General features: G+C 39.7%; 1 protein-coding gene across 3 annotated transcripts in view; it reads left to right on the top strand.

Moving 5' to 3' along the window:
* Positions 1 to 27,133, top strand: part of LOC145978505 (limbic system-associated membrane protein) — a 706,857-nt gene that overhangs the window by 444,238 nt on the left and 235,486 nt on the right. For all 3 annotated transcript variants that reach the window (XM_083111131.1, XM_083111130.1, XM_083111129.1), the window contains exon 3: positions 2,226 to 2,426. In XM_083111131.1, the coding sequence (XP_082967257.1) occupies positions 2,226 to 2,426 (201 nt within the window). The remainder of the gene's footprint in view (positions 1 to 2,225; positions 2,427 to 27,133) is intronic.

The following is a 27,133-nucleotide window of genomic DNA, read 5'->3' as shown; positions in this document are numbered from 1 at the left end:
TGGCTTGGGAGACTCCCTGGTGGCGTGGTGGTAACGTCGCCACCGTGAAATCAAGTGGTCTCGTCTTCGATACCCGGTGGAGACCCCACTTTAAACTGTAGCCCCAGCCTGCCTCGATTAGCCTTTCTGTGCATAAAGTGAACTTAAAACAGCAGTTCGAACACACAATTATACATACATCTTGGGTTTCCTGTGTAGTAAATTTGTATTTGCCTTATTTAACGTCGCTCTTATCCCATTATTGGCTAAGATGATTACATAAGGATTACATAAGGCACTAGCTAAAGAAAACATCAATGCAGAGAGCGGTCTGGTTCCTATTGCATTTCCAAATAAACTTGAACATGAAACATGTTCTTAGTGAGTGCCCCTTCCTCAATTTCATCATATCATCACTCATATTCATCTTCGCGATTAGCGAATAGTAGCGTAAAAGCGATGCAAAATAAACCGAATCAATCAATTTACTTCCTTTTCTGTCAGTTTTGACTAATCGCGACAATGAGGATGAGTGATGATGTGCTGAAACTGATATTGGAACTCGCAATGAACACTCATGACCAGGCTGGGATACGAACCTGTGACCTCAGGGCGTAACCCCTCCGCCACGAAGGTCGGACTTTTCTTGACATTTGTATCATAGATCTAGGTTATGCCCTTACAGATTGACATTCTGTAAGCAATTCCTGTTATAATTGTGCTGTGTACGAGTGCTGAAAAGTGGGTCGAAATTCTGCTCAAACTACAACCGGATGTCTCAGCTGCCAGTTAGGTTTTTAAAAAATAGCACAGTTGGCTACCTTCAAAAAATTGTCTCGTTGGTTTTCCTTGAGTGAAAATTGAAAACGGTATGCTCTTGACAGCTCGCGGCTAAGCAAACACCGTCTTGAAAGATGAATTGGAGCAAAAACATAAAAGGTGGATAATCGTAGGCAGCCATTTTTAACGGTATTTACTCTTACCTGAAAGAAGTCATACGTTGAGAACAAGCCAACGTTGATACGCCCCCCTCTATAACCATTTCCCAGTGTTTGTTCTGAAAGCATAGAACAGGATATGTTAGCGTAAGTGCTTTCCCCAGGAACTTTGATGTCCTTTGTGCTCAGGAGTTGATAATAGAAGAGGTGTTCGTTATTCTTTCGGCTCAAATGCACCATATACCTTTACTGACTTGGAAATTCGAAGAAGAGATATTTTGACAAGCACCTTTTTTTTGTTCGGTGAAGAAGGTCTCTTAAGAACTTTGAAGATAAAATAGTATTGTGTGTGCTGAAAATGAACAGGAATATTGGGGCCTTCACCTTCTTTCTTTCAAATAATTTATTCTAATAGCCAATATGGCTGAAACTCGTAGATAACCTATCTAAGTTATCGTTACTAACAAATAGAGTAACGTCAGTAACATTAAACAATATTTATAATAACAAATACGATTTCCACTTCAAAATAGTAAGAATATTACTGAATCAACATTTTATACTAAATCAGTAAGTAGAAAAAAACGAAATGCCAATTACGATGGTTATTTATTGAAAAGTTTATCTGTACACACATTATTCTCAAATCACTGTGGAAAACAACTAATGAATCACAATGCGATGGAATCAATATTTCATTGCTTTGGTCTCAGGAAACATCACATTTCTCATTCCTCCACATATTGAATGTAAAGGGTTAATTTGTGGTAAAACTTGGTTTAATTACAAAAGTTGTCCTTCGTTGGCTCGAATTGAGTAATAATATTACTATTACAAGACCATATTTTCATATGTCCTGACAACTTTGGTAGTGAATACGAAATTACCATCTTACATATTACATGGACATAGTACTACTTTTGTGACCTCACCTTGTAATGGTGACAAAAAGTCTGTTGTATAGAATGTACACTATATGTTTACAAGGAAATAATATTTAATGTGCTTACCTGGCGTAACAACTGAACGTGGAAGCTAACTTCAACTTTTATGTACATTTGCTTGATTTTGGACTATAAACCCTATACAACAGATACTGGAAATGCCAATATTAAAACTGAATAGAGGAAAGAACACGCTTCATCATGTAGTACGACATCTTGCGTAGAAAATATACACTGATATCCCAAGTAATATACAATAACATTACCATATTTTTATGTAGTTCAAAGTTAAGAAACAACTCTGCACTATATTCATACAAATTCTGATTTCTTGTTTATTAACCCTCAGTTGTTTTTTTTCCAGGAAAATACTTGCTGGCGTGGAAGAGGGGAATCGCTGTTCTGACGGCTGGACCGACCAAGATCACACCGGACGACAGGTTTCGATTAGTCGATGGATACAATCTCGAGATAAGTGATGTGCAGACAAAGGATGCTGGCGACTACATATGCCAGATTGGAACCATCGAACCGCAGGAGATAACTCACACTGTCGAGATACTAGGTGAGTACTGTATACTAATGTTATCTAATACTGTGTTGTACGGTTCTTGAAGAATGAAGCAGGTTAGTGCATGTTATTCAAGAGGACATTTTGAATGGCAAATTAACATTATGTAAAGTCAGTGTGGCGTAACCTTGTTCTCTTCGCGCCACAATTGTAGACGTATTCACAGGGCTGTGTCCGCGATAACCAATGAAATCAGCCAACATGCCTCCACAGTTGCCACAACTTGTCGACCGAGCCTTTGCTAAAGTGGCTGCCGGGTGCATGTTCATGTTTTCTGACACCACCTTCTTACTGAAGGATATCACTGACAGCAAGCTTCTCAACCATCTTCCTTGGTCAAGTTCCGCCCTTCTTCTGACATCACGCTAAATACTTTCGTTGTTAGGTTTAGGGTTCTGGCATTAATACACTGCAAATTTTTGTGACGTCACAAGTCGAAGGGCGGGACTTGATCAAGAAGGTGGGTCAGAAGTGTGCTATAAGTTAGACCCCTTGTTGAAAATATAATGCGCGAAAGTTTGTGCGACATAGAAATCTTGTTTCTATTGTTTTGTCAGAAGGTTTCACCTCCCGAGCCCGGATTCAAGGAAGATAGTGCAGAATGTAGATGAACATTGAAGGTGACGTAATGAAAATAAATTAAAGAAGCATTGCGTGAAGAATCCTTAGGCTCCTTACTACGAGAGGCACTTTGAACGTGTTTCTGCACACGATGTGAGAAACATCGACAACAGCGTCCAAGTGACGTCACACTCAAAGACAGAGACAGCACAGGGTTAGAACAAACGACGTATAGCTATCAAGTACCAAGGTTGTACAAATTTCAGTGCCGGAAGCAATTTCCACACTGTTGAAACAGCGAAACCAGGGCTGTCTTGGTCGCTCATTGGTAGAGCAATGGCAAGGTGTACCAGAGACCGGGTTCGAGCCCTGGTCGTATTTGCATTTTCCTCACTTAAAGCTCTACACAGTACATCTCTCGTGCGGGTCAAAACTTTTTGTCTCCATGCCATTCTCAAGGGTGTGGTCCAGAGCAAGAATGCTGCGTGTTCGTCCCGGAACATCTCCCAGCCAGTTTCTGGAATATGGACGTATTTCCACATTTGTGCCCCCTTCTCTAGGATTAATGGGTCGCTTACTTATGTTACCTACCTTTGCCGGAGTGTCGACAAGAATGCTTTCACGATCGGAGGGGAAAATGCAATCTGCTTGTACCCTTCTAGTGAGCCTTCTTGTCGTGAATACAAACTGCCGCATTTCCAACTCCCCTTTGCCGTGAGAAGCTTCTGATTGAGAGGAGATGGTGGTGGGGGAGGAATTCGAAGACGAAATTTAACCATCAGGAAGTAAAACAATTTCACCGTATTGGAAGCGAAAAGTTTTCGTTTTCTCATTCCTTGTACAATGTCTCAACGTATGGTAAGGTCAATATTGCTACCATTAGGATCCGGAAGTCGTACCCTATTTTTAAATAATATGTCTAAAAACGTTATGAAATGGCTGGTGAATTACTTTAGATACTAACGTGTAAGTTTGAAGTTTTCATAAATGACAGAAAAGTCGTTTGGCATAATGTCAGTGAATAACAAGAGAATGACATAATATCAGTGAACCATTGTAGTCCTTAGAAGGCAAATTGTTTTCCTTCCGCCATTTGAAGCATCTGCTCCCTCTGTGTCGGTTGCATCCCCCTCTTCTCCGCTTTGAATGTGGCATCCAACTATTCGAATTTCGGCAAGCTCTGATTGGCAGAGATGAAAGCACGACAGACCACCTAGTGGCTGGAACTGATCTAGGGTAAGCCTTCTGAGGTACAGAAAGTGCATCTCAAAAACAACAACAGGGAAATCTTTTTCATTCTCCCAAAAATGAAATTTTGTTGGACCACTATTAAGACCATTTAACCGGTAAAGGTTCAGCACGATATCTTTCGTATCGCACTGATAGTAACCTCCACACTGCAGATAGTGAAGCAAATATGTATAGCTAATGAAAAAGCCCAACAAAAATGTTTTTGAACATGAACGAATGTTATTAGAACTAGTTCCTCTACAAAGCATTTTAAGCTTCGGTGAATGACCGTGTTGGCCTCATCTCGCTGCAGAATGTTTTGGATTCGAGTCCCGCCTGCGTATGTGTCTCTTCCTGAGTGTCCAATTTCATCCAATGGAGTCGCTCATCTTCAAATGCCGCAAGACAAGAGGCAGACCTAAAAACAACATAGAATACAACAGAGGAGATATTCAGGAATTGAAGGCCTTGTCTGAAATTTGTTTGATCTCCACAGTGTTGCCACAACATTGCAACAAAAGTTATCTTTATTCACACAAATGTTTCCTTCATCTTAGCAAAATTTGCACCTTGATCATAAAAATTAATGAATTATTGATTTCATAGAAAACATCGCTCTAAACAATTGTGATCGAATGAAGATAAATTATGAGGAAATAACATAACAGTGAGATTAGATGTTCGAAATACGAAAATTTACACGACAACAATTTGAAAGCAGTAATTCCAACAATTTTAAGAAATAATGGAACCATTGATGGATTGATTCTTTCCGAGACAAATTTAAATATTTCCCCGCAATTTTGCCACATTTCCCTTTTCACTAAAATTATCCCTGGTTCGAGGGAAATTTCCCTTCAAAGTAGCAACACTGCCTTACAATGTCTCGGTTGTTATTTCCCTTGCAACAGATCAAGAAAGCACCACCCAGGTGCTCTGTTCGACCATCTGGCTTTGGAAATAAAAGATTTAGAAATCCAGAAAGGAGGGGGTCGACGCACTCTTTCCTGACAAATGGGTCGCAGTTGATTCCGGCCCGGCTTCCGATGTCTGCGAGACACTCTCGCTTATTGAGTTCGGGCCTGGAACCGACACGCAGTCGCTAGGGAACCGTGAATTATGAGATCTCGTCCGGGTCTCGACCGGAGACCAGCTGGTACTGCGGCGCGTCCTGCTCAACTCTTCTCTCCTTCTCCCAGAAGAACCTGCAGGATGTTTCCTCAACAGAAGTCCCGCTGTCGGAGACAAGAAGGAATGTTCCCTTGACTTTTAGGGACCGCAGACGTGCATGGAGTAAACTATGTTCGTGCGGCGTGTCTTAAACGGGCTCTTTTCTTCCAGTTACCCTTACGTTTCTTTTTGCTTTTGTTTTCTCAGCAAACAAGTCTTCATCTCTTCTCAAGTGAGCACCAGTAAATTCGTGCCACCTGTCGGTAGGGCGTCCAACTGTCATGCGGAAAGCTAAGGTTCGATTCTTCTGTTGGGCATTCTCAAGCACTTTCTCCCCGGAAGCAACCCTGATGGTAAAAGTAATTGGAGAGTTTCCGGACACTAGTCCGGATACCACTTTAAACTGTAGGTCCAGTCCCGATTAGTCTATGTGTGCATCTCAACTCATAATCGGAGATTATGCACTCTATCACTGCTCTTGGAATTAAAGTATATAATTTTGGGCCTCCCCAATGGCACAGTGGTAGCGTTGCCGCTTTGTAATCAAGGTGTCCCAGGTTCGATTCCTGGTGGAAGCACATAGTGGTTCGGATCCCACTTCAAAACTGTAGGTTCAGTCCCGTCCCGATTAGCCTTACTGGGCATGTAGTGGACTTAAAACTCAATAAAGTATATAATTTAGATTTGGACGACTAATTAAGTCCTCTACAATTATATATGCTAAGAGTCGATAAGTAACTACCTGATTACATAATGTATATTAGCAGAGTTAGAGGCCTTTGTGGAATGTACGAAAATAATTATAATTTTCAATTTGATTAAACCAAAACTATTTTTTTTACGTAACATTAGAAATTTTCATAACAAGAAGTTCCTATAACTTATGAATCTAATTAACATCAACATTATACTTATAACCACGGCCATAATTTACATAGACGAAATATCACCGTTACTCGAATCAGATTGTAGTTGTCAGGGTTGGTTCAACATATATTAAAGTTTAGACGGAAAGTGGATACCCGTGACAAGTAGATGTCGGTAAACCCGGAAATAATCACCTGAGTCTTGATAGTATTTAATACGACAAATAACTAGTGCTAAAAAACAATTAAATTCTAAGTGCAATATGAATGAATAAATTTATAAACTGAGCCTAATTATAAATACTACCAGTACACAAATATATCGAAGGACGAAGTGACCCCCAACGGCTGCCAAAGTAGGAGAGAGAGAGAGAGAGAGAGAGAGAGAGAGAGAGAGAGAGAGAGAGAGAGAGAGACGTACACTCCACGTGAGACTGCTCTTCCCCCGATCACATGACGTGTAACGTAATGACCCCTCCCTCCCCCAAATTAAACGCCTAACTAGCAATAAGCAATCTGATTCAGATTCTGCAAGCGAGGAATATGATTACAACTCATAATCGGGAATCATCACCTCCACGGAGGGCTGTATCGAGAATGCCAACACCTTCTGCGTCTCTAACCCCGGTTACTTCGTTGCACTTGACACTAAGTGCAGTGCAGGTGCATCCCAGTGCCAGGCTTGTGCAAGAAATTGTATTCAACCAAGTAATCGCTGAACATAAGAATATCGGTATTCACGATACGATTTGTGTGTAGTCAGGCTTGTGTGTGTTTAGGCATGTAACTTTACTGCCCGCGATAACTGTATAATAACATTATTCTGTGTGTACACAGGAAACACTTCACTGACGAAGTTTGTTTGTGACGTAATTGTGGCAATTTAATGTTTTGCTAGTTCAGAAGATGCAACAAATGGCTGTCTGCTGATTTCAACGTTCATTTAACTGGTTAGCACGCACCACATGACCGTATTATAACGTGAAAGTTACATTGGATCTTAATCTAATTCCAGTTGTTCGATTTGTGTGATATTGTAGTCAGGTTTCTGTGCGTTTAGACACGTCACTTTACTGTCAGTGATCGATGTATAAAATCATTATTCTGTGTCTACATCGGAAACATTAGCCACATGCCTGAATTTTTCACGGACGAAGTTCGTTTGTGATGTAATTTTGTTAATGTTTCACTGGTTAAAATGTGTGGAATTGATAACTTTTTATTGTTGTTTATCCAGGTTTTGTAACTTACCAAGGTTAGAACGAATTATACCGTTAAAATTGTATGTTGTGTAGATCTTTGCAAAGGTGTAAATTCCCCATAGCCAGGAAGTGGACGTTGAAGTGGCACTTTTGCGGGATCCTGGAGCAACATGGCTGATAAGAACCAAACTTGTGCGCAAGGGGTAGATTAATCCGAAATCATCGGCGTCTGTGCATGAGTTTCGTGAAATGTTTTATCGCAAAATTGTTCAGCAAGGTATAGTGGATACGGGGACACAAATAATAAGAATAGGCCTATTACTTGTTTATGAGGAGAGTGATGGTTTATCGAACTTCGAGCTTGGTCAGGACGAAACACAGTGCTACCTGGATGCCGTAAGTCACTTGTTTGTTTAATTATTTGCAACCAACTTGCATGGAAATGTTATGTAATCCTATGTACAGTGGGATCCATGAGTATTACACTGCAAATTGTCCATCACCATGTTCGTGCACTTTATTTGACCCAATAAGAGCTTCAGGAATTAAAATAAAACTCAAAACAAGCTGTTGACAACTTCTGCACCAGCGTACATAAAAATACATACATAGGATGTAAGAAAAGAAATTAATAAAAATAGTCATGGACAATTTGCAGGGTAATACTCATGGATCCCACTGTACTACGGAATGTGAAGGTAAAATACTAATGAATACCTTTATTCAGAATTAATGCGTGGAGTAAAGTATCTTACCCACCACGGTTTGTCTCAACCGTGTTTACATATAGACATTAAAAAAATTGTACAGTCCGACAATTCTAATAATGCATTTGACACACAGCGTTATCAATGTTTAAACGTATAAAATGTCAAGGAGTAGACATTAGTGAATGCAAACAAGTACATGTTCGTTGATATCGAAGCTGAAGTTGAAGCTGAAAAACAATATGTGTACGTATTTTGCTAATAACGTTGCATCGTTATTTTCATGCAACCTTTCGGTGAAAGTTGTAACATGTAAACATAACGGCCTCCGTATAAGAGTTGGTTGCAGTCAGGAACGGATACATTTATACTTAAGTATTAATATTTGAAATGTACACACAAAAAATATGTTTACTAAATGATAATATTGAATACAAGTGATTTTGTTTTGTCCAAATTATAACAATATTTTTTTAAGTGCATGACAGGCTTCAGAATGCTGCGTTGAATTACTGTAGATGTAATTTTGTTCAACAATAACGATGAATGAAAGCACCGGTATTTAAAAGGTGTCATTGCGGTAAGGGTTAAGAATGTTTAAATGACTTTTCGCAAGCTTTGTAGAAATATTAGGAAGTGCTTTAAAATATTGGAAATTGTGATAGTAAGGTCGAAGCTTGAAGGAACTAATTTAATTAACACAATTAAACAGCTGCACGTTTAGACGTTCGTAGTTAGTGTCGACTCGGACACTGGTTTTTGCGGATTTTCATGAGAGGCTCGAAGGGGTTTTTGTGTTCGAGACCAGATATTACATGACAAGTGTTTAAGGCACTTAGGGGCGTTATTTTACTTCTAAGAGCCCTAAACCTGATCCACGTAAGAACTAAAGCATTTAGCGAAGAAATACCCCTTCCCATCCCCATGGACGTTATCACTGCTCCCATTAGTAACGGCTACGAGAATATGAAAACATTTTCAACTCTTTCACTTGCATATAGAGAGAGCATTGTTCGATCAGTGAAAAGTGAAATCATTCGGAACAACCAATAGCATATTATTGCCACCCTTAGAGTGGCATATTGCGTTCATTAGGGTAAAGGCAGGCCCTCCCGTTATTACGACTAAATCGCAAATTATGGGAAATAAGCATCTTCATTCATGGACATATCGACGTGGGTTGTCATTAAATACGAAGCACTTCGAATCGGCGGCGAAATTTTGTTTACTCCTAAATGTTGCTAATTGCAATGTGAAAACTATTTTTTTTTGCAATACACTTTTTTGCCCCAGTAAACGCTTGTTACAGACAAATTATTACTACAAGATTTCCATTAGTTTGCAATTTATTTAAAATTTATTAAAAAGTTTACAAAAATTGGAAATGCCGGAAAATATTAATATATCTCTGTTGTACTCAAAGTTCTTGTGAACTTTAATATGCTGCACCAGCTGTTGTTCATAATGTAATAAAAGAAATGCTTAATAATAATATGTTAAACATATGTTCATGGGTAGAAAAGAAATACTGAAATACACAATACTACAACAGGTGTTGTTCATAGGTAAAAAAAACGCTAAAAAAATAATTGGGTACAACAGGTGTTCATAGGTCAAAAATAAATACTTATATAGTATGTTACATACATCGATGTTCACAAGTTAAAAATACATTATAATGCTTGTCTTTCAACTGGAGCATTTGCATTAAAATAACTATAAAGGGAATTAAAAGAAGTTAAACCATTATAAAATACCCTGGATATTGATTTGAAATAATATATGAAACTGAAAAGTTGGTAAATTTGTTTTGGCAATTGAAAAGTAGATAACGCTGTAATTTGAAATTTCCTACATAGACATTTATGTTTTTTTTTTCTTGTTTCTACTTTGCTTTTTTTAGCATGTTTATGGTGAATAGACGAGGTGGCCGATCTGAAAATTTAGTTTTATGTATAAAATCAAAAAAAGAATTGCAGTTCTTGTCCAGTGTTAAAACTACATCTTAAAGCAATAAGACGGGTTTAATGAAATCATAACTACTTTTCGTAGAGAAAATCCATGAGGGAATCGCTCAAAATTTCCATCATATTGAACGAGAGATGGGGGAAATTAACAAAATCAGACAATGGTGGCAACACTGCTCCGTGCTATCCATTTTTTCTTTTTTCCTCTTCGCGCGGAAGTTCGAGTTTTGTTGTCATTGCGTTTTTTTTCTCTGCGCTTCTTATTTTTGCCCCTCTCTTATCCCTTGACGACATATTGGAGAAAAGAAAGGTTTTTTTGTTTTCGTGTCAACCCGAGTATATCTCCATTCCAAGTCCCTCTTCATAGCTCTGAAAAACTAAAAATAAAAGTTTGATCTGGGACATGCTCTTGCAGTTCATTACTGAACACTGCCTGCATATTGATGAGGTTTATCGCGCGTGGAGCATGCTTTTATTTCCATCTCTCGTGTCGATATTTAATTCCACAGAAATTGTAGCAAAACAAACGGAAAGTTTGAAGAAATATTTGCGAAATGCCAAAGGTCTCAATACGAATACTGTGTATCTCACGGATTGTAGCAATCAATTAATTGATGTTATCAAGGCGTATTAGTCGGATTTCAAGTATACACAGCTTCGTTTGTGAACGTTTTCTCTACAGAGGATAGAGATGGAGCTCTTATCGCGGCATCCGGTGGAGGCACATGGCACAATGGTTCGCATCCCACTTTAAACTGTACGTCCAGTCCCGATTAGCCTTTCTGTGCATATAGTGTACTTTAAACCATAATTCAATCAATCAATCTTATCGCGGCATTAAATGATGATTAGGCTACACCAAGGATCTCACCTATGTACGTGTATTGAAGATTATTCTAAGTTTTAAATGTCTCTGGACGGCCACTCGCTTATTTTTTCATGTTTACGTGGAGCTCTCGCTTAATTTTCCACGTTCATGTGGGCGATCGCTTAATTTTACACGTTCACGTGCGCGATCGCTTAATTTTCCATGTTCATATGGTGATCGCTTAATTTTCATGTTCATATAGCGATCGCTTAATTTTCCATGTTCATATGGCGATCGCTTAATTTTCCATGTTCATATGGCGATCGCTTAATTTATCATGTTCACCTGGGCGATCGCTTAATGTGGACGATCGCTTAATTTTCCATGTTCATAGGAGCGATCGCTTAATTTTCCATGTTCATAGGGTCTATCGCTTAATATTTCATGCTCACGTGGGCGATCGCTTAATTTTACATGTTCATGTGGGCGATCGCTTTTTTTTCCACGTTCATGTGCGCAAATGTTTAATTTTAAACATAAATACGGGGTAATTGCATTATTTTCAATCAGCATGTGCAGTGCATAATACCGAACTTCAGTGTGGTCCATAGTCTAATTTTAATCTCAAGGACTGATCACTGAATTTTCAACATTAAAGATCTATCCCATTTACTGCTACGCTAATTGATTTATTGTTTAGTTGAAGCGTCTGGGAGGGTCGGTGCCCCCTCTAACCTCCTTTACACGATGTACACGCAACACAAAAAATACGTCAATTAACACAAATATGTTGACTCCAGTAACACATTAAAAGTGCATAAACTGATGATAATGCATTTTTAGTTCTATGTGTGTGCACCAGTCTCAGGAAATAGTTAGCAAGGGTTTTATTTTCCACGTACGTATAGTTGTCAATTTTGATGTGGTAGTTAGAGCTTACTGGGTGGGTGCATAATTAAAAGATCATAGGTTCCAGTCATTTTGAGTGAAACAGATCTAAAGTAGGACAGGTAGGAATGCTATAAATGTGATCGTAAAAACTGCAGAATAAACAGACGTGATATCTGTTCAGTTACACAAGTCTTTTACGTTTTGATGCAGCTATTGTGGATAACAAGCTGGTGCAATTTTAAACCCACATACAAGCTGAGAGACCCTTCTGGCAAAATTAAAGAAAAGTTTTCCAACATTTTAGCATATTTATGTAAAAATCCCTACATCTGGAAACCCTGTTTTCCAAACTTTGCCTCTTGGGCTGGAAGTTAAAACGGGCAAGTGTCATATTGTAATTGTTCCTCTCCAACCACGCTCCGTCGACTGCGGGAAGGAATAAAGGCATCTAGTCAATAGGCACGCGGGGCGATAATGAAATCATATATTACACCTTTAACGTGCGTTCTGAAGGAAGGGGAGTAGGGGCGAGAATTAATTGTGTCATCAGGGTAGTCTTGTTTTAGATTTACAGCTGCTATTTACATGATATTCTGGCAATAATAGAGACCCTGGCAACGCACGGGGACAATTTACAGCATCCCCTTCCCCCTTCCCCCTCTTTTGAAGATGATTCTGAAATTTCCTCTGGCTTTTGCACGCCGATGTCGTAGCTTAATATTTCTCGCCGCCTTTCGTAACGGCTACCAGTTTTCCCGTCGCAATCGCTATTCTCTATGATTGGTTATGGAAAAGCTGGGCTGTTAGCGGAAATTAAAGCGTACCTCCCTCTTTCCTCCCCCTCTAAATATCTCCACTAGGACTTCTCATATTTTCCCCCGGCTTTCATTTCATTTTTGGCTTGATGGAGTGTTGCAAAACATTTCTGAATGCTCCGTTCTTTCTTTTCGTTTGTTTTTTTTACCTGCTCTACCACCCTTTTTCTCCAGCGGGGGCTTTACTTCCACGGTACCCCACAAAAAGTTTTCATTAACGCCGTGCAAATGGAAACTTTTCCCCAAGTTTTGTGGGAAATAGGAATATTAATGATGCAATCAAACGTTTATGGCTGACTTAACTTTCGCGGCATTCTAGCAAGGGGTTGAAAGAAGAAGAAAAATAATGTTTAATCAAAAGAGTCCCGCGGCTGTGAAAAAAAAAACAATCATGGGTTTCCCTTTTACCAATATTTGATATCCAAACTTCATCTAATAGTCTTATCAATGGAAGGCCACGGGCTGTATTCGTTTTGCATTTTTTCCATGAGGCTTCGTTCACATAACGGGTTGGCCGATTTTGATGAGTTTCTCTCACAATTGATATTAATATTAAAATAATATAGTGGGTATGTGGTATGATATACTAATTAGGAATGGGTCTCCTTATAACGAAGAGGTCCCGGGGGTTCGATACCCGGTGGAGGCTGAAAGCGCTTCGGGTTTCTTTATAGTAATTGCAAAGTTGATGTTGAGAGACAACAGTGATCGTGTGCAACACCGTTGCATACATTTGTGATAAGAATGCTAATAAATTTTGTTTATAGTACAGTAGAACGTCGTTTATCCGCATTAATTGCCACCGAAGGTTATGCGGATAACGATTTTTGCGGATAATCAAACATTTGTTTATTTAACAAAGAAAAGCACGTACAGTACTACAGGTTTATTTTATACATACAGTACACAGTACAACATACATATCTATACAGTACAAGAAAACAAAACACATGAGAATATGAGAAAGCACCTGTAATATACGTACAGTACGTGCCTAAATTACAGCAGTGTACCTGTACTGTGTTATTTATGCAGAAAAAATAATGAGAATTTTTTTTGAATCTTGCTTTTTTGAGTGTGCCGATAACTGACGTTGCGTTTTTTAGATATTGATATGATGAAACAATATTTCAGAATAATTGTATCCCTCCCTAGTGGAGTTAGAACAATGCGCCACAACGCCAAGAGTCCCAGGTTCGAATCCCGGGCGATACCTGGGTGGTCTTTGTGAGTGTTCCTTCAACATTTCATCTAATTGTTATTCATTCTAATTGTTTCGAGTAGCCAAAGGTGGCAAAAAAGCGACGCTAAATAACAAGTATCTAATCAAATACAATGCTTGAATTGTTTTAACTCCACTTTATGCATAGATAGGATAATCGGGACTGGACCTAGAGTTTAAAGTTGGATCCGAACCACTGTGCAAGTTCCTCCGCCAGGTATCGAACCCGGAACCCTTGATTACAAGGCAACCTATGTGACGACTACGCCACCTGGGTGGCCAGTCAAATCAAATGTTTTGGGCATGTTAAAGTGGTCGACTTTGGATCTCACCACCAAAGTTCCCGGGTCCGATGGGTTGAAATAAAATTCTTGGGTGCTTCGGCACTTAGGCTATTTCCACCCGTTACATTATGAGGGGAGCCACCCTTTAGCATATGTAAAATCAGCACGTGTCTTCGAGGACTTGCGTCTCCCTACCTAGGTTAAAAGCTAGGGTAGTGAAGGGGCCCTCAGCACATGTAAGGGCAAAACACAGTCGTACAAAGGATCATTCCGGCTGTAGGTCCAAATGCCATAGCCTCGTTAGCCTGCAAAAAGCAGTTACCGAGGTGTACTGAGGTTGACTTTTGTTTGCCTTTTGAAAACGTCATCCCTTTACCCGGGTTTGAATCCTGTCCTGGGTGTAATTTGGGAGTGTCTCTTCAACATTTTCATCTAAACATTACTCATCGTCGCGATTAATAAGAAATGGCTGAAAAGCAACATAAAATAATAAAAATACAAATACTAAAAAAGCCTCCCCGATGGCGCAGTGGTAGCTTCGTCGTCTTGTAATGAAGGGGTCCCGGGTTCGATACCCGGTGGAGCCACATAGTGGTTCGGATCCCACTTTAAACTGTACGTCCAGTCCCGATTAGCCTTGATGTGCATATAGTGGACTTAAGACATCAATTCAACAACAACAAAAGCAACAAATAGTAAACAAAATCTGTTCGTGAGGAACATAATGAAATCTTTGCTGGCGGGCCATATCGACTGGTCTCTTCGGCTCGGGACAATATTATCGGTATTCCAGCATGGAACACTAATTAGCATTCCTAGAACAGTAGCGATAGGGTTGCAGGAATGGGTTTGCTTCCTCTCCCCGACCCGGCGTGGGGAGACACTCCTCAAAATCACATCGGCTTTAAGGTGTCGGAGCATATCGATCGTTCCCTAGAACCACAGGCCCTCTCACAGGTCTTGGGTGTGGAGCGAGCTGGCCATACTAAACACATGTTTAGGAAAGATATGGTTGCGTTCTTTTTTGCAAATTCAGGCCACGCCGGCAACTTAACACTCGGTCGAAATAAGTCTTCTCTTCCTGCACGTTTAAGCATTTTCTCTCTCTTTATTGCCAGACCCATTTCATATGCGAGTTGTCGTTAGCTCTGTCGAAACTCTGGCGCTGCCTTTTTCTCGTTGGTTTCTATGCTGTAATGACAACAGATTTAGTTCTGGATTCAAAATTTCCACCACATGCTGAATCTAGAACAATCAGGTCGCAGTTTGAAACGTGTAACTTTTTGTGTGAGAGGGATATATGCACACAATCGTTTGTGTCAATTTTCATTTGTTTTGAAGTTCACTTTGTGCACAGAAAGGATAATCGGGACCAGAGGTGGCCACCCTCTGAAGGACGACCCTTATGAGGCATACCTCTTATCGCACAACGCTAGGACAATCTTGTGTTCTGACGTCACCGAGAAATGCTTTTATTGTTAGGCTAAATGCCTAAGTTGTTAGGTTAGGTTAGTTAAGTTTAGTTCTCTTAGCATAATATTTATGCTAAGAGAACCAAACCTAACAACGTAGGCGTTATTCGTCTGACGTCAGAACATAAGGTTGTCCTAGCGTTGTGCGATAAGGGAGACCCTCCTCCGGAGACTTGATATGGTGAGGGTGCGTGAAGGTGAAGGTGAGGTATCACATCTGATCGTGACTGGACCAAGTGTTTAAAGTGGGATCCGAAGCACCATGGGTGTCGAACCGGCCCCCCGTGAATACAAGGCGACGACGATAGGGAAGCCCACATTCGTTTTAAGGTCAATTTATGCACACATATACTAACGGAGACATAAGTCGAGGTTAGAGATAGAGAATTAAGTGACACGGATATATTAGGAATACAGGGTTATCCAAAAGTCATCGTACATTACTTAAACGTACACAGAGAGCACGATTGCTGGTGTGTATGAAAACATCCGAATGGTGCCGAATGCTCCCAACATCGTAAAACTTTGTAGGAGTTGACTTCGTTGCAGTGGAGTCGAAGGATCACTGGTTTCTACATACCTTATTAGGCTTCCAGGCTGTCCCACAGCTTAAAATCGTACGGCGTAAGGTCTGGTGAACTCGGAGGCCATTCCACAAGACTTCAACAACCCAATATAATCGTTGTTAGAGCTAGGCATGAAGTCATTCGCAAAACACATTTAGAAACAATCGCAACACTTGCTGTCAACGTGAAACTGTGTTGAATTCGTGCTATATCGATTATTTACAGCTTATTTAGGTATTCCAAGCAACGCTGATTTGTTTATAGTGGACAATCATGGTTTTATCCAGTATCGCGGTCTAATTTAAGCTGATATTTTAGTTCGTTCCGATTCCCCACCACCCTTTGAGTACGTCGCCTGTGGTGCCGTAACCATGGCTCCAATTTGTTTATCTCCGAGCTTGCCGTTAGATGGAAATTGAAGTTATTAACCCACTCAAGAGCAGATGCCGCGGCTGCCGCTTTTTCGCTTGCACACAAGCGAAACTCGCTCAAATGAACTGGCAGGCTGAAATTCCGTGGATTTCATTTCATTCGGGTTGCTCGGTTGTGGGCGTGGACCCGGCGGAGGAATGGAAACCAAATTCCCCCAACTTAAACGAGAGGGTATGCTCTAATTGAAGTATGTAAGTTTGTGCGTTTCACCTGCTCGTCCTAATCTGGGGACTCGTGAAATACACAAGTTAGATTTGCATCCTCGAGAATTTATGAGGCTTGGGCAAGTTCTGATCGTATCTTTGTAGGTGATAATTTATGAGGCACTAAACCTAGATTTACATTAATATTGTTGGCAATGGATTATTGTTTGTTTTGATTTTAAATTAAGTTACATCAGGCACTTGTGGAGGCCAGTGAGCGCTCCGTGAGCTTCCCGCCTGCACACTCCGCCTCAATACTGCGGAAGAGGCGCAGCTTCTCTTGCACGGAACCATCGTGATTACAATGCTACTCTGCACTTATATTACCTAATCAGATGACTAAAAGTTTCCCACTTCATGAACGCGACCGACGATGCCTCATGCCTCGCTCACTTACTTCTTCCCGCCCCACTTACAACGCTCCAGTACCGCTGCTCACTCTGCAATCCACAAGTGCATGCGAGAGCGCTCTTTCATAAATACGGCAGGTTGATTTCATCCTCGTTGTAAGCATAGGAATCCAGCTGTAGTCTAGAATGATTCACAAAGGAATGTATATCCTTGTCACACCCCACAGTGTGCCCCAGGAGTCTGTGAAGCAACGCCGCGCATAATGGTAGAGAAAGGGAGAAAACGAGAGAGAGGGATTGGGCGCTACTGCAAACGTCTGGTAGCTCCAATCGCGTTGACCCCTCCATGCAATGTTTTCCCCTCTCACGCATTCATTGGGCGAGCTCTCTCGGGTACTACTCGCGCAGTGGACTTGTTTTCGTTGGCTAGCTCCATAGACTTTTTGGACAGAGTATAGGTAGCAAGGCATACAAATTTCTCTACATCTTCAAAATAATCAGTTTAGACTCGTTCAATTTGTACGCTACTATATTTTGCCATAGGCAGAGAAGGCTTAGGCATTGTTTTAAAAGGCGGAGTTAAAACCGTCCAGATAGGGTTTTCTATCACTCAGCCTTATAAAATTAAACATTAAACGCTAAGTGCCCAGACACTCAACTATACTCACACTTACACGTCATATCATGCAAGAAGTAGGATATGGAACATTTAAAAAAAATCAACAATATTTACAAATGTAACCTTTCAATCTACTCGGCAGACGCCTGCTGAAGAGGGTGGCAAATCAGTCTGCTTACGGTCTTATAAGCATTTTCTGGTTGCTGATTCCACAGCTGTAGAGTTGATACATAAAGAAAGTTCGGTTTGTTGACAGGGATATACTTGTTCGATTTGCAGTAACAGGAGGAATGTTGGATAAAAGAAGAAAGTAGTAATATAAAACCTAGGATAATGAAAGTAGATGGAAGTACTAAATTTGCAACCTAATTGCACCTTCTGCAAATCAACCTATTCATACTTAAGGTCTTTCCTATAAGATGATGCTTACTATTGTAGAGTTTGCCGAAGAGTGCAGATTGGATTCTCTGTACGGGTTTCTTGTTCTGGATCCCGTGTGAAACTGACACACCAGGGCTGTTTAACTTCCATGTAACTTAAAAAAAATATTTACCTTCTTTCATTTCGTATCGATTCCAATGAAATTTGTAACGAAAGACGTTCCGAAGGGCGCTTGATGTATTCACGAAATGGATCAACAAGTGAGCCCAGAAATGGATGGCTGTGTGCCGTGTACGTTCATCTTGTTAACTGTTGGTGAAGCGAAAGACAAGCAGTGTATCAAGCAGGATACTACCAAGGCGGGGCCAGGCATAAATTCTGAAATGGAGACTGTATATCTCCCGGTAGATCCAATGCCACACGGTACAGGGGTTGAGTTTGCCAAAACCTCCAGCGTCGACAAATACGATGCGTAAGTTTCATCTAGTAGCTGTGACTCTTTTACCTGCCTCGTTACTCGTGAAGTTTTGCTGGTGGTCAATACCATGCCTTCAACAGGCAATACCTAACCTGAAAGTGACGGAATGTTAGTAAAATATCTCCCACCCAAGTTCATTGCAAGAATGTCAACCGTTGACACTGCATTGGCGAATGTGAGTTTTTGTATCACCCAGTGAATCGCGATAACAGTGAACACCGGATACTGCCTAAGATGGATTTTTACTATTAACTTCACAGAGATTACATGTTAATTAATGAGATTTTTTAAAAATTAATAAAATAAAAAGATATATACGAGGGTTGCTATTTATCATTGAAAATGGTTTTATTGTTTTTCAAAATATTCTCCATGATCATCGATGAACTTTTGCATACGTTTGAACCAATTCTCATAGCACTTTGTCCATTCCGATTGAGGTATCTCGAAAACATGCATTTTGAACGCATCAATCGCTTCTTCTGGCGTCGAAAATCGTTGACCACGTAGCTTATTCTTCACGGACGGGAACAAAAAGAAATCATTGGGTGCTAAATCAGGGCTATACGGCGGATGACCCATCAATTCAAAGTTTTCACCGGTCAAATACTGAGTTGTTTGGAACGATGTGTGACAACTCGCATTGCCATGGTGAAGAATGATCCTGCGTCGCTAGTTGTTTTTTCTGATTTCCCCAAAGACCTCTGGCAAACAAATGGTTGTGTACCATTCAGAATTGACGGTTCTACGATTCTCTAGTGCCACTGTAGCCACATGTCCATTTTTCCCCAAAAACAGGCGACCATTTGGTTCGAAGTGCTTCTTGCACGAACAACTTTTGTTGGGTTTGGCTCATCTTGGAACACCCACACCGTCGACTGCTGTTTGCTTTCGGGCTCATATGCATAGATCCAAGATTCGTCACCTGTGTAGATGTTATACATGGCTTTTGAACCACCACGATTGTGTTTTGTTAGTATTTGTTTGCACCAATCGACACGAGCCTTTTTTTTATTTTGGACGGCCTTCTTTAGATTCGTCCGTGAGCGAACGACGGCCACGATTGAATTCACTAAACCAGTGATATACAGTGATTTTAGATTGTGCTTCATCGCCAAAAGTGGAAGTGAGTTGATCGATGCACTGTTGTTGAGATAATCCACGTCGAAATTCGTAGAAAATCATTGCTTGTAAATGTTCTCGAGTTAATTCCATTGTTGGCCTCCGATGAAATGTTCAAGTCCCTGTAACAAACAAGAATAGCATGTGTAAGCACAACGTTCTATGTAAATATACCATAGAAATGTCCAACTTTATGATGGATATATTAGATGTTACCTACAGTTCTACAGTTCCGGATACATAAATAGCAACCTATGTATGTTAATGGATGAGAATTGTAATATATTCAGAAAAAAAGATGTCGCCTATGTTATTGGATGAGAATTGAAAGAAATTCAGAAAATAAAAAGATGTGTGTTAATGGACGAGAATTTAAATAAATTCAGAAAATTAAAAGATGTATGCTAATGAATGAGAATTTAGGGAAATTCAGAAGTATAACAAAAATAAATATGTCAAATGCACGCATAAGCAGTGGAAGTTCTCCACAAAAATCAATACAATTAAGTCCTGAAAATATAAAGTAATATACAGGGGATGGACAAAAATATGGAAACACCTGCGAAGAAAAGCCGGAATGCTGAAGGTAATAAGGTGAAGGACCGTTAGCGTCTAAAACGGCCTGCAGTCTCCGAGGAATAAACAAATACAAGTCCTCGATGGTGGATAATGGGATCTTGCACCATTCTTCATGCAAAACATGGTCACAATCCTTCTCAGTGTCCGTCTGTCTCTGTCACTCAGTGTACATTTTCGTCCACGCAGGTGTTTTTCTGATGATGTCTTTTCGGACACACTATTATGTCATCATGATCTTGGATAGTCCCCCTCTCGATGCGCCAAATAACATGGCTACTTTGTTAAGAGAGGCGCCTGCAAGGCGGGCACCAACAATTTGCCCTCTGTGAAACACTGTCAGCTCGGACATGATTCAGTATCAACTGCAGTGCACGCTATCTACAGTGCAACTGTCGACTCCAGTCCGACAAGGTCCTATTTCACGGCGCAAAACAAAATAATGTTGCACCGCGTCCGATTTCAAGTGGAAAAATTGCGTCGATATCACCCGTTCCGATGTGGTTGCGTTTCCATATTTTTGTCCATCTTCTGTACATACAAAATTTCTTCCAGTTAGCGAACAAAATTAACAAAAATAACAATTTTTTTCTCAATTATGTCGGAAGAAAATTGTTTTTGTTATTCTGCAGACAAGCCTCAATGTATTTTTTAAACTCCTGTTTGATTACATTTCATGTTTAAGTTGCAGTAGTCTGTTTTAACACCAGAATACTTCCAGTTAGCATGGCTGTGATAAGAGTCACTGCACAACGTAACCTTACACTGTAGGAAAGATTGAGACCTCTCCTGTAGCGTAGTGGTAATATCGTCACGTTGTATCCGGTGGAAGCACATAGTAGTTCACATTTTATAAACTGTAGGTTCAGTTCTAATTGGCTTTTCTGTGACTTAAAAACAAACACAAACTATAGGAAAAGTTGGTGGACGCTCAGTATGAGCCCAAAACAGTTCCAGTATATGCCTTGATGAACTCAACCAACCGTGTGCTAGTGTAAAAACATCCCAGTTCGTCCGCTCACACGAAGATAATGTGGTTACTTTGAAGACAACCAAAGCACCTTTCTTCGAGATGATTTTTTTGGTGAAGAAAGCGAGAAAAAAGGAAAAGCATTAAGGAAGTGGTTCGGCTGTTAAGCCGAGATTTGAGATTTTCCCCTGCTGCTGCTGCTGCCCTCTAGCAACAAACAAGGAAGAAGAAAGCTTCGTTTATTTCTTTTGTTTGTTCAAGGACTTTTTAAGTTTGGCTAAAAGTGGAAAGCAAATATTATGAAAGAGGCGTTAAGAAAACGTACGAGATAAAAGAAAAATTCCGTCGGTTTCTCTCCACGTGTCCCGTAGAGAAGACTCAAAGAAGTCAGCAGGTCAAATCTTGAACCATTTCGCTCCAATTCCTGCTAATGCTGATTTCGAAATTTGGAATGCCGTTTATTTTTGATAAAATGTTTTTATGTGTATTGGGAACAGGAAATCCATATCATAAAAAAATGACACGTCCAGAAGAAATGATTCATTGGAAGCAACAGTCACTGTTGAGAAACCACAAATTTCGTTCAATAAATTATTTTCAGTGTACTTGAATCGGCATTAATGGCAGTAATATAGATGAATTTTGAATGAAAGTGATTTTAAATGTATTGGCGTGAACAGTCAGGAGCAAGGAAGCATGATTTTTGCATAAAAATTGTTTCAAATTTATTGGAAATATATAGTGGCTGCAGGAGTCCATGAGTTTTGTAGTAAAGCGTTTTAAACAGTGGCACCAACGTATGTGAACCGAATAATTTGTCGTGCTATTATTATGATTATTATTCATTTGTTATCGCTATTCGTGGTGGAAATAAAAAAATAACAGATTATTTTATAAAATAAGTTAGAATGAATTGTTGGTGTGCATTAATATCATAATACGTGGAGGTGAGGATTTATGTTTTTTTTTTTTTGTGAACTCGAAAAGTTGCCCTGGTTTCAAATGTATTCATAACTGCATACAATAGCAGGAAATTATAGCTTGTCGCCTCTTTGGAGAAAGCCTATCCTCGAGCTGGAAGAGGCTTTTATAAATACGTGGGGGTTGTAAGACGACTGTTAGTTCGTCCTTCCGGAACTGAATCTCTTTTGCGCATTTCGTGACGGTTAGCAAGCCGAGAGAAGCTCTCGAATCCTTGGACATTTTTTGGAAGAGCAAAGAAATGCCTAATGTTTCGGCTGCGTCACGGAATTCTTGATTCGCAGAGATTTCCATACGACACCCGTCTCCTTTAAAACGAGCCATGAATATTGTAAGAAAATGGTTCTAAGTGGTTATTGGCACGCAAAGGCAGAATATCTACAAAATTAATAATTATATTAAAGTTTTGGAGACTGTCAGGTACTACGTTTTTCATCATATTTCAGTGGTTAGAACTTGACGGATACAAAATATTGTTGATGATTTTGCAGCAAATTTTCTCAAAATACTTGCAGAAATTGCATACAACATAACACTTCTCATCTTTAAAATTTTGGGAATTTATCAAGAGGCTTCAAGAGTAGCCTTTTTGTAAACATACCCTTTTTTTTGGTTCCGAAACAAAGAACAATCAAAAACAATCCTTCCCTATTCTTCTTAATAGCCCTTAGAACCTTCGTGAATTCTTTTGTAGTTGAGAGTGAAAGATCAGAAAGAATAAGCGAGGCAGCTTCTGAGATAATTAGCATCGACCATTCCTGTGATGTATTATGATGGAGCTATTCCACATCGATCTAAGCACCGGGAGGAAAGGCAGGTCTGCGAAAAGAAGATGAGAAAATTGCAGAAGGGGAAGGTATTTAAAGCAAACAGTTCTGGGCAAGGAATGGATGAGATATGATCGCGACTTCTTAGAGGTATGTTATGGTTATATTCTCTCAACGAGTCCTGAAGAGCAATATCGATTGGTGTGATAGCTTTATATAAAAGGCCAGGAAAGCGACGAAGATAAATATAAATATAGCGCTGTGAATATATTTTTATTAATAACTCCTTTACTGCATAGTGAGCAAAGATTTAACTCTTGTAACAAGAAAATTGCTTGAATACCTATGAAAATTGAAATGTGTGGTCATTTTGATTTCGTAAATACGTGAAAGTTGATGTTGAAATTTCACCGTGTATCGAAAAGATGCAACTCTGTGTTTTTGAGCTGTTTGGTCATATTGTATTTTCCTAATGAATTGTGTCCTTGATGACGGTTCTGGAGAATTCACTCTTTGAATATGTAGCTATCTCACCAATCTTTCGAAAATTTGCCATCCTGAAGTTCTCTGTATCACATACGTCTCCAGGACTTCTTGTAGATTTTTCTACGTCAGTTCCCTGTTCCCTTTTCTTTAACTGACTGGCGGCAAAGTAAGACGAGGGGGTTCGCAATGATCACGGAAGTTTGTATTCTGTATGATATGTTAGTGTTTTCATGGGCTTTCTTCATGGCGTAGTGCGTCGTCACCTTGTAATCGAGGGTCCCCGGGTTCGATACCCGGCGGAGGCACATAGTAGTTCGGATCCCACTGTAAATTGTAGGTCCAGTCCCGATCAGCCTTACTGTGCATAAAGTGGACTTAAAACACCAACTCAATCAATCCATGGCATAGTGGTAACGCAGTCGCTTTGCAATCAAGGGGGGTCCCGAGTTCGATAGCTTGTGGAGGCACATAACAATGGAGAATGGGAGTAAACGAGTAGCGGGCATCGCGCTGCTGAAAACGGCTAGTAGCTGCAGTCGCGTTTCCTCCTCTATACAATCCCTTTCCCTCTCGCGCCTTCATTGGTCGAGTCATCTCGAGTCACTTCTTGCGCGGAGGACTTGTTTTCGTTCACTTGCTCCAGGGATTCCCGAGACAGAAAACAAATTTTGTGTACTAATGAAATTTGACTCGATGGGAAATTATGATTCAATTATCCTCATTAATAGTTTGTGTAAAGGTTATAAACAGGCAGCGGAATGTATGTATGAAGCTGAAATCAGGTATATTTTGTATTATCTCTGCGCATCATTGCATGTAGACTCGAAAAATTCAGTTTTTATTTTCCATATTTGTAGCTACATATATTATTAGGTTTTGGCTCATATTTTACATATTTTAATTATATTTACATATTCCATATTTCAGAACATTTCTCAACACATACTCCATATTCGCGCAGTAACTACGTACATGTCCCCGTGTGACCGAAAGAATTGGGTGAATTTCTTGCGAATAACCGACAAATTTGAAATACACTCCCATTACTTATTGCGATATTGAATGCAGTATTAGTCGTTATTCAGTACATGCTCTTTAACTTGTAAACTTGCCCCTTTAGTTGATAAGATTCGTTCTCTAGTTTTAGGGATAAGTGAATGCTCTGTACACTAAAGCTAACCCTAATAGTTTTCTCAATAACTATATTTCTCGACACATTTATTACTTGCACCATATTTATTTCATCTGAAAACATTTCAAAATCACGTTTTCTACTGAATATGAAACGTTTTGTATTAATTTATTCCTCGCTATGTGTATGTATTGGATTTGAACTGGAATTTTCTACCTCACCCAACATGTAAAAACGTAGTCGTGACGAAGGTGCATGTTTCACAAACCGAAATTTTCGTACCAACAGCAGATTATATTCTTGCACTGCAGTCTGTCCTGATAGACCTTATCATTGTTTAACCTGCAGGGATCCTCGATATGTCGTGTGAGAGAGTGCGATGTTATGCATTAGAATTTTGAGCAACGTACGTGCCTATGAGCTCGATTAGATTGTGGTCACGTGATAAAACAAATGGTTTCCCGAATTCAGGTCACGGAATTACCTTCCAGTGTTACGTGCAAATTTTTAACGAACCCGTTCTGTAACCAAAAAAAAAAAAAAATAGTTTTTTTTTTTTATTGAGGCATCTGTTCTAGAGGCACTTGATCATCATTTGACGCTCTTACGTTATACGATTACAAGAATATAGCGTGTTCCATGTTATTTTACTACTGAACACTCTCAGTAATATCAATTGGCGATTTTTAATAAATATCTGCTAACCATTTTATCTAAAAGAAGAGGAAGATAAAATGCGCGTAAGATCGAAAAGTCAGACAAGCTTTTTCGAATCAGTCAGTCACTCGTTTATCAAAAGTTTGTGATTGGAAGCGCTCTCTCGCATTTCTCAAATTAAGGCCTCCCCCATGATGTAATTTGTACCGCTGTTACCTTGTAATCAATTGTCCCAGGTTCGATGCACGGTAAGAATACATGCTGGTTCGGATCTAACTTTAAACTGTAGGTCCAGCCCCGATTGGGCATTTATGAGCATAAAATTAACTTAAATACGACTTTGTCTCAAATCAGTTTCAACAGCAACCCTTGTCCTCGTGTTTAACCAAAATTATCTTCAATATTGGTTAAACAATAGAAGCACTTTCGAGTTCTTTTAATTAAACAATTCGATATATCGACGGATTTTCTTTAAGTGAACTGTTCATATGTTCTGTGGGTGAACTATGGTGTGCCGGCATTCCTTGTCGAAAACACTAACAAATATGTTGATACATACGTACGTCTGTGTGTATCTATTTGATTGATTTAATTTGTTTCGCTTTTCTGCTTCTTAATCGCGAAGATAAGGATGAATGTTGATATGAAATGGATGAAAGGACAAGCACTAAAGAACAGCACACAACACAAGCCCGACAGATGATTATGCTGGCTGTATGTCCAGACGCCACAGCCTCGCTAGTCTGTAAAATGCAGTACAGGGAACGGAGGTTGGCATTTGGGTGTCTACGAAAAGGGTCACCCCTTAGAACCCTTATACAGGGCGAGGCAGTCAAACGGAAAGATTAAAAAAAAATCACAAAAAATAGACAGAGCAAATATTATTAATTTTTGAACATGAATGTACTGTACACGAGTTGAAATTACTAGTGTACCTGGAAAATGTTATTTTTTTTAATATGGTGTGGGTACGATGGCGTCCTAGGTGTTGCACACAATATCGGAGTCTCAGAGTAAATCCGATCATGACACTTCCTAGCATCTCCAGCGGAATGTTGTTGATCTCTTGCCGAATTCGCTCCTTCAAATTATCCCTGGTTCTTGGGAGGGTTGTCCTTGAATACTTTGGATTTGAGGTAACCCCAAAGGAAAAAGTCTTCAGCCGTCAAATCGGGTGAACGGGCAGGCCACGGAATATCGCCGAATGTGCTGATGAGACGACCATGAAATGCGAGTCTAAGCACATGCATATACACTCTGGCAGTATGGCTAGTTGCACCATCTTGCTGGAAGAGTGCTTCTTCATCTGGGTCATAGTCATCGAGGAGAGGCAGGAAAAAGGTTACCAATATGTGAACATAACGTCATGGGCGGATTTACTCTGTGCAAAACCAAGAACGCCATCATACTGACACCATATTAAAAAAAAATATATAACATTTTGCAGGTACACTAGCAATTTCAACTCGTGTACAGTACATTTGTGTTAAAAAATTAACTAATATTTGCTTTCTCTATTTTTGTGAATTTTTTAAATCTTCCCTTTTGACTGCCTCACCCGATATATATAATACATGGTGTATATATTTTTATATTCAGTATCATTGTCCGTACCCAAGTTAGAATCCATGGCTGTTGAATCTGCACATAGTTACTGTCTTGTGGTAGATGTAAAGAGTAATATTCAAAATATCTCCACTCGTAAGAAGACAAATTGAAATTACTATAACATTGTAAGGATCAAAACACTGGTAATTTCCCCTTAGAGTACGTCTTCAGTTGCTGG

Source organism: Lepisma saccharinum, chromosome 25 (genome assembly GCF_977018435.1).
Source record: "Lepisma saccharinum chromosome 25, izLepSacc3.1, whole genome shotgun sequence".
Taxonomy (NCBI): domain Eukaryota; kingdom Metazoa; phylum Arthropoda; class Insecta; order Zygentoma; family Lepismatidae; genus Lepisma; species Lepisma saccharinum.
This window is presented reverse-complemented; position numbering and strand designations above follow the sequence as displayed.